At 44.2% G+C, this 13,711-nt stretch overlaps 1 protein-coding gene across 1 annotated transcript in view; it reads right to left on the reverse strand.

The window, feature by feature from the left end:
* Positions 1-2,706: 2,706 nt before the first annotated feature.
* The window catches only part of LOC146317180 (BTB/POZ domain-containing protein kctd15-like), a 34,807-nt gene continuing 23,802 nt past the window's right edge, over positions 2,707-13,711 (reverse strand). The window contains exons 2-6 of the mRNA XM_084734493.1: positions 13,306-13,425; positions 9,663-9,838; positions 7,821-7,965; positions 4,299-4,595; positions 2,707-2,971 (exon numbers count right to left, since the gene is read on the reverse strand). Coding sequence (XP_084590619.1) covers positions 2,810-2,971; positions 4,299-4,595; positions 7,821-7,965; positions 9,663-9,838; positions 13,306-13,332 — 807 coding nt within the window. The 5' untranslated portion in view covers positions 13,333-13,425 and the 3' untranslated portion in view covers positions 2,707-2,809. The remainder of the gene's footprint in view (positions 2,972-4,298; positions 4,596-7,820; positions 7,966-9,662; positions 9,839-13,305; positions 13,426-13,711) is intronic.

Here is a 13,711-nt window from a genome sequence, read left to right on the forward strand (position 1 = left end):
TTGTAGGATAATGACGGTGACAGCCGACAGACTTTAAAGGTTAAAGGAATAATTCAACATTCAGGTGAATCTTCTGTTTCTCACGGAGTTAGCTTAGCTTAGCATAAAGACTGCAAACAAAGGGAAACTGCTAGCCTTGCTCTGTCCAAACAGGAGAAAATCCACCAACCAGCTCCTCTAAAGCTCACTGATAAAAGGGACAGTTCAGAGTTTTTTTGAAGTGTGGTTGTATGATGTGTTTCTCCATCAGGTGTTTGATGACGGCAGGAAGCTAGATGGCTAAAAACAAGATCAGTTTAAATGGACACTATATTTAGAATATTTTCACCACTTTACCTGACAGGAAACCACCACTATATAAGACAAATCTCACTCTCTACAAACCAACCAGTTAATGCAAACTCAATTTTTCAAACACAGAAATCTCACAATAAAAATGAATAAAAAAAAAGTGTTCAAAAAAAAAAAAAAAATCTCACAATAAAACAAACACACTAACAGATGGAGGCAGCAGCAGAAAAACCACTCCTGTGTTCTGTGAGCTAAAATTGCTGATTTTGTCAATGGAGTTTGGTTGGTTTGCAGAGAGTGATATAGTTTTCTTATATAACGGTGGTTTCCTGTCAGGAGACTCTGTCTGACAGAAAGGTAAACGGGTGAAAATATTCTGACTATAACGTATTTTTTTAGGTGTCCAAAATCTGAAAAAAAAAAAAAAAAAATCAGTCCATTTAACATATTCTGTTTGTCATCAGGACAAAAACTGATCTGTAAAGACAAAAAATGTGTGTTTGTATTAATCCAGTGTTATGGATAAAACACAGGTTCATTACCCCAATAAAAACACCATGAATTGTAGTTTTTATTAGTAGTATTGTAGTTTTTACATGTCTGTGAGCTTTAGAGCTGCTGGTTGGTGGGTTTTGCTTCTTCGGACTGAACAAGGCTCAGTTTCCCCGTTTCCAGTCTTTATGCTAAGCTAACTTCTTATTTAACACACACACACGAGAGCGGCATCAGTCTTGACTATAAATGTTGAACTGTTCCTTTAAACATGTGATTCTCAGTTTTTTGGGGCAGTTTTAGTTTCAGTTGGTGTCACTCATCACAGGGAGCTGGTTCTCCCACAGACAGAAAATTCACTCAGGCTACGTTCACAAAGGCTAACAGACATAAAGCTTCACATTCCTGCAGTCGTCTCCTCCTCCTCCCCCTCCTCCTCCTCTCCTCCTCCTCTCCTCCCCTCCTCCTCCTCCTCTCCTCCTTCCCCCTCCTCCTCTCCTCCTCTCCTCCTCCTCTCCTCCTTCCCCCTCCTCCTCTCCTCCTCTCCTCCTCCTCTCCTCCCCCTCCTCCTCCTCTCCTCCCCTCCTCCTCCTCCTCTCCTCCTTCCCCCTCCTCCTCTCCTCCTCTCCTCCTCCTCTCCTCCTTCCCCCTCCTCCTCTCCTCCTCTCCTCCTCCTCTCCTCCCCTCCTCCTCCTCTCCTCCCCCTCCTCCTCCTCCTCTCCTCCTCCTCTCCTCCCCCTCCTCCTCTCCTCCTCCTCTCCTCCCCCTCCTCCTCCCCTCCTCGTCCTCCTCGTCCTCCTCCCCTCCCCCTCCTCCTCGTCCTCCTCCTCTCCTCCCCTCCTCTCCTCTCCTCCTCCTCCTCTCCTCCCCCTCCTCCCCCCCTCCCCTCCCCCTCCTCCCCCCCTCCTCCCCTTCCTCCCCCCTCCTCCTCCTCCCCTCCTTCCCCCTCCTCCTCTCCTCCTCTCCTCCTCCTCTCCTCCCCCTCCTCCTCCTCTCCTCCTCCTCTCCTCCCCCTCCTCCTCTCCTCCTCCTCCTCCTCCCCTCCTCGTCCTCCTCGTCCTCCTCCCCTCCCCCTCCTCCTCGTCCTCCTCCCCTCCCCCTCCTCCTCGTCCTCCTCCTCTCCTCCCCTCCTCCCCCCCTCCTCTCCTCCTCCCCTCCCCTCCTCCTCCTCCTCCTCCTCCTCCCCTCCTCCTCTCCTCCTCCCCCTCCCCCCCCCTCCTCCTCCCCTCCTCCCCCCCCCCCCTCCCCCTCCTCCCCCCCCCTCCTCCTCCTCTCTTCCTCCCAGCTGACATGTGATTTAACTCTTAGCTGAAACTTTAGAATCACAGTCTGAGACGTCGACCTCGTTCTGTTTGAATCTGACAGTTAGTTGAATTATGCAGTTTTGCTTCACGGTTTGCTGTTGAAAGTTTTTAAGATGATTTTTTGGGTGTGAGTACGAAGGTTTTTAACGCTTTAAATGTCTTTTTTTCCCTCGTATTGGGCATTTGGTTTGTATAGTATAGAGCTCTAACTGCTAATGGAAGCTGTGCTGTATGTACTGTATATTCAGTCAGAGTCCCGGAGAAACTTATCAGCTGATCGAAGGACACAATTTTTGCGACTATTTATATTTCCTACATTCTGTATTCAATCCTGACGCATTTCAGGCAATGCAATTTTACAGTCGTTTGTACCTTTGCAAAAAAATGAAATAAAGAAAATGATAAAGACGCAGGTGTGATTTTCTCTTTTTATCAACACGTCTGTTCAAATGAAAAAGTGACACAAAGGAAGCTAACAAAGACATTAAATAGACATTTTCAAAATTTATCAAAAGCAATAAATTAAAGCACCCCGAGTCCTCGCTTCTTAAAAAAAAAAAAGACCCGTCCAACCTTTTTACATCCTGTCAGTTTGACTCCTGCAGAGGTCAAACATCTCGTTTTCAAGTCTTCAGGTGTTTCAGTTTGTCCTCCAGCAGCTGGACGTCGTCTGCAGGGTCCAGATGTGAGCAGACAGACAGAAAGAAGTCTGTGGGCGGCGTTCAGTCCAGAGGTTCCTGTTTGATCCGGATCGGGGTGCTGGTGATGGACTGGCTGTGCCGCAGGTCGCGACACAGGACGTACTCGCTGAACTGGGACGAGTCGACGCCGCCGCCGCAAGACGCCTTTACGCTGAAGCCCCTCTGGAAGAGACGCTCGAGGACCTGCGGACACAGAAGGACGTCGTTTACAGCTGATCGGGTAAAACTGAACACAACAGAACAGATTCATTGTTTTGATGAAGAATAGGTCCAAATATATGAAAACAGGTGGAGCGCATGGACGTACGTCCCCCGTTTTCATGTTTGGACATATTTTTCAACCAGTGATCAATCTGCCAATAATTTTTCCACTAATAATTAACTAACGAGGTGGAGAAGCTTATTTTAATATCCTCAAAAATGACACAGTTTGGATCGAATCATCCTCAAACTATACAGAAAGAACATCACATGTTCCTCGTCATGGACTGCAGCTGAATTTAGTTGTTGTCATGACAACAGGAAGCTCTTGCTTCATAAACTTTCACTAAAATGATTGATTTCGTATTGTCTGTAAATGAAGACAAACTGTGGGATCAGAGGGAGAATCGACCTGCAGCTGTGAGGTAATCCTCATTAAGTTGTTCCCAAACACCGGCTTGTGACCCGAAAGAGGGTCACAGGAGATTTTATTTGGGTCACGCAATAAATATAAAAGACTAATGAAGAAATTCTGTAAATTTAAGATTTATATCTGCAGTACAGCTTTTTATGAAACGTTTAAAATGTGTGTACAGTTTTACTGATGAGAGGAAAAAAACAACACTGTAAAAACTTTTCTCTCTTTCATCAGTGGGCGGGGCCTCAGTGTTATAATTTACAGTACTTCTCTACTTTTTAAATGAATTTATTTAGTCATATTTTTAGGTATTATCAGTAGGTAATTTTAATCCTTATTCATGTTTGTTTTATTTAAAATCACCAGGAATAAGATGTCAGAGGAAAAATAATCTGTGACAATTTACTTTTCTTCTTTTAAACAACTTGAATCTTTTAGTTGTAGAAACCAAAAAATTACTGAGTAAATAATAATAATAATAACAGTAATAATAATGATAATAACATATTCAATTTAAACCATTTTGAACAACTTTTGGAATAAGTTTGAGTTTCTAAGACTAAAAGATTCAAGTTTATCTAATGAGGAAAAGTAAATTGTCTCAACTAAAGAGTTTAGGTCGGCAAAACTTTTACAGAAAATGGATGGATGAATTTTTGTTATTTTTTAGTGTCATCACTTTATCTTTTTTTAAGCTCACTTGTATTTTTCTTTTTAATATTTACAATACATCATAATTATTATTATCATTATTATTAGTAGTAGCAGTAGTATTGTTCTACTGTGTCCTCAAACGCTCAAAACACCAAACTGAAGAATCCAGTATCACTTCTTTAAGATTTGTGTGACCTGTCCCTTTAACAGTGACATCACAGAGGCGTGTGTTCTCACCTGTACAGAGTTCAGTCTGCAGTACCCGTTGAGGGGGAAGCGGATGACGTGGGTGGGATCCTGGTTCCAGCCGGCGTTGACCGAGTTGCACATGACGTCTCCGGTCTCGGGGAAGATCTCCTCGATCAGGACTTTCTCTCCACTCAGAGCGATCCGCTCGCCCAGGTCGGGCGTGACGCGAACCACAAGACACTCGCAGGGCCGCTGGGCCTCTCGCTCCGCCTGCCAACGCTCCAGCTCCCGCACCATCGGGGTCAGCTGGTAGTACCGCGCCTCCTCGTACAGCTGAGGGAAGTCCTGACGGAGACACGGTGGGAGGGGGGGGGGACAAGTTAGAGACAGGAGTCCTGAGAGGACAGAAACTAAACTTCAAACCACAGAGATTCAGTGAGAAGCTCTCTCTCTCTGTCTCTCTCCCTCTCTCGTCTCTCTCTCTCATCTCTCTCTCTCTCTCTCTCCCTCCCTCTCTCTCTCCCTCTCTCGTCTCTCTCTCTCTCTCTCTCTCTCGTCTCTCTCGCTCTCTCTCTCGTCTCTCTCTCTCTTTCTTTCGCTCTCTCTCGTCTCTCTCTCCCCCTCTCTCTCTCTCGTCTCTCTCTCTCTCTCTCTCTCTCTCTCTCTCTCTCTCTCTCTCTCTCTCTCTCTCTCATCTCTCTCATCTCACTCTCTCGTCTCTCTCTCTCTCGTCTCTCTCTCTCTCGTCTCTCTCTCTCTCGTCTCTCTCTCGTCTCTCTCTCTCTCTCTCTCTCTCTCATCCCTCCCTCTCTCTCTCTTTCTCTCTCCTTCTCTCTCGTCTCTTTCTCTCTCCTTCTCTCTCGTCTCTTTCTCTCGTCTCTTTCTCACTCTCTCGTCTCTCTCTCTCTCTCTCTCTCTCTCTCTCTCTCGTCTCTCTCTCTCTCCCTCTCTCCCTCTCTCTCTCCCTCTCTCTCTCCCTCTCTCTCTCCCTCCCTCTCTCCCTCCCTCTCTCCCTCCCTCTCTCTCTCTCTCTCTACTGTGTTTCTATTCTTGTGGTTTGAAATACGAGGTGAAAGTTTCTTGCTCCTGGTACATTTCTTTCTTTTTTTCTGTTTTTAAATTGAATTGAAAAGTGTTGAAACATTGTAACGTTCAGGTTCAACATGTTTTCTGTGTTTTCACTGATAAATAAACTGTTACAGAAAAGTTTGAAAGTTTCTTCACAAGCAAAACAGTTCTGGGTAGAACCACAGCCCTTCAGGAAGAACCCTTATTTCTAAGAGTGTGGTCTATAGAACATATAAAGAGCTTCATGTTTCATGTTTATTTGATAGTAGATTGATTTTTTTAACAACCAATTCATTGATCATTGATTAATTATCATGTGAAATGTGCAAATAAACTAAACTTTCTGGAGGTTCTGATCAGTTCTTCCTCTGACGGTGGAACACAGAGACGAGTGTGTTTGTGTGTGTGACTCCTCGCTGCTGTTGGCTCGAGGCTTCACGCTTCAAAGCCTCGCCTCCATCACACACACACACACACACACACACACACACACACACACACACACACCCTCCTCCTCTCAGACTGCGAGCGAGGGATAGATGTGTTTTATAAAGAGGAGCTCTGTGTGTGTGTGTGTGTGTGTGTGTGTGTGTGTGTGTGTGTGTGTGTCTGCAGGGTGTTTTACTCGTCCTGAGCACAATAACAGGCAGCACTCGTTAACTACACACACACACACACACACACACACACACACACACAGATTTAGTAAAACACACACTCGTCTGCAGCTGATTAAAGACTTGAGAGTCTCTGCTACTGTTTGTTTCACACCAACGAAGAAGAAGAGACAACGTGTTGGACAAATAAACTGATCAGTGTGACGTGTTTAAAGGACGAATCTGTGATATATTTTCATAAAATGATCACAATATGTCAGCGGACACACGGCTTGTTTCACATTTATTAGAGTTCAAATTAATTCAGAATGTTTCTCTGAATGAGTTTGTTTGTTTATGAGCTGTAAGAAATGGTTATAGATGGTTATAACTGTTAAACTGCAGAAAATGTTAATGTTGTTTGGCAGGAAGTGAAAGTGGAGTAAATATGAACCCTGAACCTACAATACTTTGATAGTAACTGTGTTCACATCAGGTGTGAACAGATTCACATCAGGTGTGAACAGATTCACATCAGATGAGAACAGATTCAGGTGTGGACAGATTCACATCAGATGAGAACAGATTCACATCAGGTGTGAACAGATTCACGTCAGGTGTGAACAGATTCAGGTGTGAACAGATTCACATCAGATGAGAACAGATTCACATCAGGTGTGGACAGATTCACGTCAGGTGAGAACAGATTCACATCAGGTGTGAACAGATTCACATCAGGTGTGGACAGATTCACATCAGGTGTGGACAGATTCACGTCAGGTGTGGACAGATTCACATCAGGTGTGAACAGATTCACATCAGGTGAGAACAGATTCACATCAGGTGTGGACAGATTCACGTCAGGTGTGGACAGATTCACGTCAGGTGTGAACAGATTCATGTCAGGTGTGGACAGATTCAGGTGTGAACAGATTCACATCAGGTGAGAACAGATTCACGTCAGGTGTGGACAGATTCACATCAGGTGTGGACAGATTCACGTCAGGTGTGGACAGATTCACGTCAGGTGAGAACAGATTCACATCAGGTGAGAACAGATTCACATCAGGTGTGAACAGATTCAGGTGTGAACAGATTCACATCGGGTGTGGACAGATTCACATCGGGTGTGGACAGATTCACATCGGGTGTGGACAGATTCACATCAGGTGAGAACAGATTCACATCAGGTGTGAACAGATTCACATCAGGTGAGAACAGATTCACGTCAGGTGTGGACAGATTCACGTCAGGTGTGGACAGATTCACATCAGGTGTGGACAGATTCACGTCAGGTGTGGACAGATTCACGTCAGGTGTGGACAGATTCAGGTGTGAACAGATTCACATCAGGTGAGAACAGATTCACGTCAGGTGTGGACAGATTCACATCAGGTGTGGACAGATTCACGTCAGGTGTGGACAGATTCACATCAGGTGTGGACAGATTCACATCAGGTGTGGACAGATTCACGTCAGGTGTGAACAGATTCACGTCAGGTGTGGACAGATTCACATCAGGTGTGGACAGATTCACGTCAGGTGTGGACAGATTCACATCAGGTGTGAACAGATTCACGTCAGGTGTGGACAGATTCAGGTGTGAACAGATTCACATCAGGTGAGAACAGATTCACGTCAGGTGTGGACAGATTCACATCAGGTGTGGACAGATTCACGTCAGGTGTGGACAGATTCACATCAGGTGTGAACAGATTCACATCAGGTGTGAACAGATTCACGCCAGGTGTGGACAGATTCACATCAGGTGTGGACAGATTCACGTCAGGTGTGGACAGATTCACATCAGGTGTGAACAGATTCACGTCAGGTGTGGACAGATTCACATCAGGTGAGAACAGATTCACATCAGGTGTGGACAGATCCACGCCTGTTTCTGATTTACCTTGAAGTCTTCGGGCAGCAGCAGTTTGCAGGTCCGCAGGAAGCTGAGGATGTAGCGGAAGATGTCTCCGTCTCTGTCGATGAAGTAGTGCTGCTTCAGACTGTCCAACACGATGGGCTCTGTGCCGTTAAACAGACGACTGATCCTGCAGAGACACAGACCACTGAGTTCAAGGACGGTCTGTCCTATCAACTGACGATGGGTTCAGTCATTTTTCCTTTGAATGATTATTAATAATCGATCTGTGAGAATGTTGAAGACAAAAAGTGTGAAGGCGTCACTTTGGTTCACTGTGACGACATTTAGCACTATTTTCACAATATTTACTAACTTTCCTACTAATCTCTGTCATTTTAAGTTAGCAGTGAGTAGCCTACAGCTAACATTAGCTATGAGTTCTAAAGAGTTCATATATAAATGGCAGCTATAGCTAACAGTACCTTCAACTGACTGCATGAATTCTGCTAACCTGCTAGCGTGTCAGTTTTGGGCTAGCTAACCTAGCTGTTGCCTATGAACTAAATACAGTTCACAGATAAAAGACAGCTATAGCTAACAGTTAGCTAGTGTAGCAACTGGCTTCATACTACAGTTCATACAGTTCAATTATAGCTAACAGTTGATTAGCTTTACTTTGAACTGGCTGTATGAACTCTAGAGTCGTGGTTAGCAGTGAGCTACAGCTAACTGCTACATTGTTAGTTTTGGTCTAGCAAACATTGCTAGCTTTTATTCATTCATTCATTCATTCATTCTCTGTAACCACTTATTCCATAAGGGTCGCAGGGGGTGGAGTCTATCCCAGCTGACACTGGGTGAGAGGCGGGGTTCACCCTGGACAAGTCACCAGTTCATCACAGGACTGACACACAGAGACAGACGACCACTGACACTCACATTCACACCTACAGACAATTTAGAGTCACCAGTTAACCTGCATGCATGTCTGTGGACTGTGGGAGGAAGCCGGAGAACCCGGAGAGAACCCACGCAGACACGGGGAGAACAGAAAAGCCCTGATCCAGCTGGAGGATCGAACTCAGGACCTTCTCGCTGTGAGGCGGCAGCGCTGACCACTGCACCACCGTGACGCCCCAGTTAACTTTCAGCTGTAGCTAATTGTATGAACTGTGGAGTCTGAACATTTTAAAATGTAACTTTAAATGAATCACTGTGAAAACATTTCCAAATATTTTCAGAATATTTACAAACTTTATAAATTTCAGCCATTTTAGGTTTGCAGTTAGTTAACAGTGACATGTAGCCAACACCTAACATTAGCTAAAGTTAGCTATGACTTCATGGATAAGTGGCAACTATACTGTATGAACGCTGTTAACCTGCTAGCTTGTTAGTTTTGGGCTAGCTAACCTACAGAGAGTAAACAGACAGGAGACAGTTATAGCTAACAGGAGGCTAATGTAGCACTTGGCTTCACACTACAGTTAGCGAACTCTAGAGAGTTCTTAGATAAATTGTGGCTATAGCTAACAGTTAGCTTTACCTTCAACTGACTCCATGGACTCTGGAGTTTGTAGTTAATAGTGAGCTGCAGCTAACGTGCTTGTGAAGTAAATAAGTTGACAGATAAGCTACAGCTAACAGTTATAGAGAGTATTAGCATTTTGTGCTACGTTGTACTTCACAACATCTCAGCAGGAAATGTTATACTTTCTCTGCACTACATTTATCTGATTGACTCATTAATACAAAATATAATCAATGAATGAATTATGACATATTATAAGAAATTAAACTACACAAACAGTAAATAAGTCCTAATTTTAGTCACCTAAAAACCACTGTAAGACATCCATCACGGTCTCGTCCTGCTGGTCTTACCTGGACTCGGGGTATTTGGTGAGCGTCGCCAGGCTGCTGGTGTACATGTGCCCCCCCACATCGATGTGGACGGGAGCGTTGGCCTTGGTGAGCTGGGCGGGTGACGGGATGCCCTGGGCGGTCATCGGGGACACGGGTGAGCGGCTCAGAGACATCCTGGACATGCTCCGCCCTTCCTGTCACACACAGGTAACAACAGGCGAGTCAGAACACACCTGAGCTCAATACGTCTTCTGTGTGATAATGATCCAAACACAGAGAGGAACAATGTTCCGGCTGCATGACGAAGAGAACCACAGAGTTCTCAGTTCTTCTCAGTATCTGAAGTTCAATTAAACAATTAAACAATTAAAAGTGATAATATTTGGTATCCAGTATTTAGAGCTCATTAAAGGGTAACTAGAAAGCTGATGCTCAACTGCACTTTAATAATGAAATAATGTATGAAATATGAAGAATATCTCAAGAAATGTTGAAAAGTTGACGCTAAACTGAAACTGCTTTAAATTGAATGAAGAAACCACTGAAGGAATGTGAGCTGAAAAAAGTTAGAAGGGGTCCAATTAGTATGAACGAGACTTAAAAGTTGAATAAAACTCAATGTTTCAAAGATTTGGACCCTTTTAAGGTTGAAATGAATTTTCTGGCTTAAAGAAGATAAAAGTTAAAATGACTTGAGTTGAAAAAGTGTTTGTTGACAAACTGAACTGAACTGAACTGAACTGCTGGTTTTAGTTTGTATGAAGAAGCAGCTGAAGAAATATGACTCTGAGAGCTGAACTGTCCATCAGTTTAGTTTCTAGACCTAAACCTCCCAGAACCAATCAGACGGCAGAGAAAAGCTCATCGGTTTCACCCCTCTGGGCTCTGTCACAATTTGTTTGAACTTCATGTCCCAGGAGCCCCTGCTGCTCTGCTGCAGAGCCGCTGGTCTGAGGTGAAGTGCTTCCCTGTGTGGGATCGCTGCAGTCTGATTCACAAAGATGAGCGCGCACCGAAAACCTGCAAAGGTTGACAGTGAAAAGAGGCTGATCCTAGAACAGTGTTAAAGTTGACAGTCGCTGAACGCAAAGCCGCTGATATCAGGCGCCATCACAAGTCAAAACATATTAGCTTCAGTCCAGTGTTCCACTGGTCGCACTGCAAGGAAAACTTATTGATGATGTTAGCTGATAAATAAATGATATTATTGTTGATGTTTGTTTATTGACAGTCTGCAGGTTTGGTTCATTAAGCGTCTCAACAGAAATGATTTGTTTGATCATAATGTGACCAGCAGAGAGCAGCCTGATGTTTTCACACAGCAGCAGACAGAGATGAGGAGCAGTGAGTGTTTGTCAGTTTGTCCCGGGGCAGCGTGGCGCCCGCGGGGCAGAGACACTGAAAGCTGCAGCCGCCTCCTGTTCACCTTTCATGCTTCAAAGCTTCTTTACAACCAGAGAGAGAGAGGGGGGGGTGGGGGGGGTCAATTAATCCAGAGCGAGGCTCGCTCACCCAGCAGCCCCCCCAGGTCATCACCACCACTCCTCTGTTTCAGCAGGGAGGAGGCGGCGGCGGCTGCTCGCCATGAATATCACATCCATTAAATCTGCACTAAACATACTAATACACCAGCAGACGTCCTGCAGCTCCTGATAAAATGACTGGTTTTATCAATGGAGTTTAGTTGGTTTGTAGAGAGAGATTTGTTTTATATAACGGTGGTTTCCTGTCAGAAAAGTCTGTCTGACAGAAAGATAAAGAGGAGAAAATATTCTTTCACTTTATTACAGAACATAATGCAGATTGTTTGTATTTCTTAGTGTCACCAGCAGCATTTTAAGTATATTTATTTCATTTTTCTTAATTTAAAGGTCCTGTGTTGAACATTTAGGAAGATATGTGATATAATATTCATCGGTATGTTTTCATTTGTGTTTAATCGTCTTAGAGCAGCTCCTCTTCACAGACACATATGGAACCAGCATATTTCTACAGGAGCCCAGAATGGACAAACCAAACACCAGCTCCAGATACGACTAACTGATGTACGCTGAACATAACATACAGACATACAGTTACACATTATATAAGGTGCTATTGAATCAAATAATATATAAGCGTGCCGATACTAACAAAAGTTTAAAACTGTTAGAATTTAAAGGGAGTTTGGTTACACTTTAGGAACAGCACGCATCAAAGCTTTAGTCTAAACTTCGTGGAATATGAATGAGTAAAACTTAAACTTGAAAACTTTGTGTCTAAATCTCTCAAGAAGCTGCTCCAGAACAGACAAACCAAACACTGGTTCTACAGACAACAGTTCTCTGTAGGTTCTCCTACAGTACCAACAAATTTGTGCCAAACACTGGCTGCACGCTGGACTTTAGCATTTCGTGTGAGTTTTGCAGCCACCATAGTTTCTCCTCCACACTTGGCAGGTGAGTTGGTTGAAGTCTGCAGTCTCACCACGACGTGTCACTGAATCCTGCACACGTCCTTTAGGTTTAATACATATTTTATCATATTCGTGTGATTTTTTATTTCAAATGGATAGTTATTTATGATTAAAAATACCAGTTAATGTCCACTGTTTCAGTGTTCTGATGTCATTTTGGACAATAAAGTTTACTGTTAAACTGTAAAATGTTTGGCCTCCATTTGTCACAACATTAATGTATAGATTCTACATCCTGTGTATTATATTCTGTAACTTTCTCCCAAAATATCAGCCCTGATATCAATCAGGCTCTGATCCAAACATGAACACAAGAGTGGAACCAACAAATCACAACACGTGACGTCACTCAGTAAACACAAGGTCAAAACACTGATTCTCTCTGATGATTAAAGTTACAAGAAAAAAAACAGCTGATAATAAAATAAAGTTAAACTCTGGCTTAAAAATTAAGTCACGTGACTTTACAGGTTTGCGGTTTGGGCCTTGTTGAGGTCAATTTTACTCATTTTTCCACCTGTATGAATCTGAAACTGAAGCTTTGATGCACTTCATTAGTTTTAACCTGGTCTGACGTGCAGAGTCGAACCTGCCTCGGTGTTGTATGGACAAACCGCTCGCTCTCTCGTGTGGTAGTAACGCCACATGCCAGACTCCTTGCAAAAATCCACACATTTAAGGCGGCCTCCCTAATCGCAAGCCATTCAGTATCGCCTGACCCCCGATTTAAGCTTTTATGTACAGTTTTGGGTCTTTCGGCAAATTCGGCACATGAAGTGTCCATTAACAACTTCAGTGTCGATAATCTTGACTTCTTTGACCAGAGAGTCACATGGATCTGCACAGCGTGTTTGATGCTAAAAGATGGCAGAAAAACAGCCGAGCTGACAGTGAAACTTCAGGTTTTGTTGAAAAGTGTCTATTTTTGAAAACTTCATGTGAGCCGAATTTAACAGTGTGTCGTATAGTGACACAATAGGTAAAGAGTTGTTGTATCGTACATATGTTTGTGTGCCCATACCGATAAACACTTAAAGCTCACATATTTTAAATAGAGTCTGGTACAACTCAGAAACAGCGGGTATCGCGGCTTTAGCCGAAACCCCGGGGAATGAGAGCGGAATTTCGTTTTTTACAAGATAAACTTGTAAACTTTGAGCCTATATCTCCCATGATGCAGCTGCGGGCCCCACAGCGCGTCCTTACCTGAGAGGACACCGACACAGAAGACATGGACACCGACCGCGTCTCTCTGCTCCGTCCCGGGGTTTAAATGTGACGAGACTGGCGGGTGTTCAGCGGACGTCCTCGTCAGGTTGTCCTCCGGTGTGTGAGTGTGTGTGTGAGACCGAGGAGTCTCCTCCGAGAGAATAAAGAGGAGGGCTGAAAGACAAGTCTCGCCCGGGGCCCTTCAGACCCCCAGGGGCCGGGATTAGGTTACAATAACGCGGCGGTTTGTTCTCTTCTCTCGGTCAGACTCGTTCCGGGAGAGAAAATAGTTCCTCCGCCTGTTTTTATCTGAAGAGTTTGACCTCCATCAACACATGAGACGCTTTAAATCCGTCCTGGTGTCTCCAGAGGAGACAGAAAGCCGTGTCCTCTCTGTGTGTCC

The sequence above is a fragment of the Lutjanus erythropterus genome, chromosome 13, assembly GCF_056507025.1.
Source record: "Lutjanus erythropterus isolate fLutEry1 chromosome 13, fLutEry1.hap2, whole genome shotgun sequence".
Classification (NCBI taxonomy): domain Eukaryota; kingdom Metazoa; phylum Chordata; class Actinopteri; order Lutjaniformes; family Lutjanidae; genus Lutjanus; species Lutjanus erythropterus.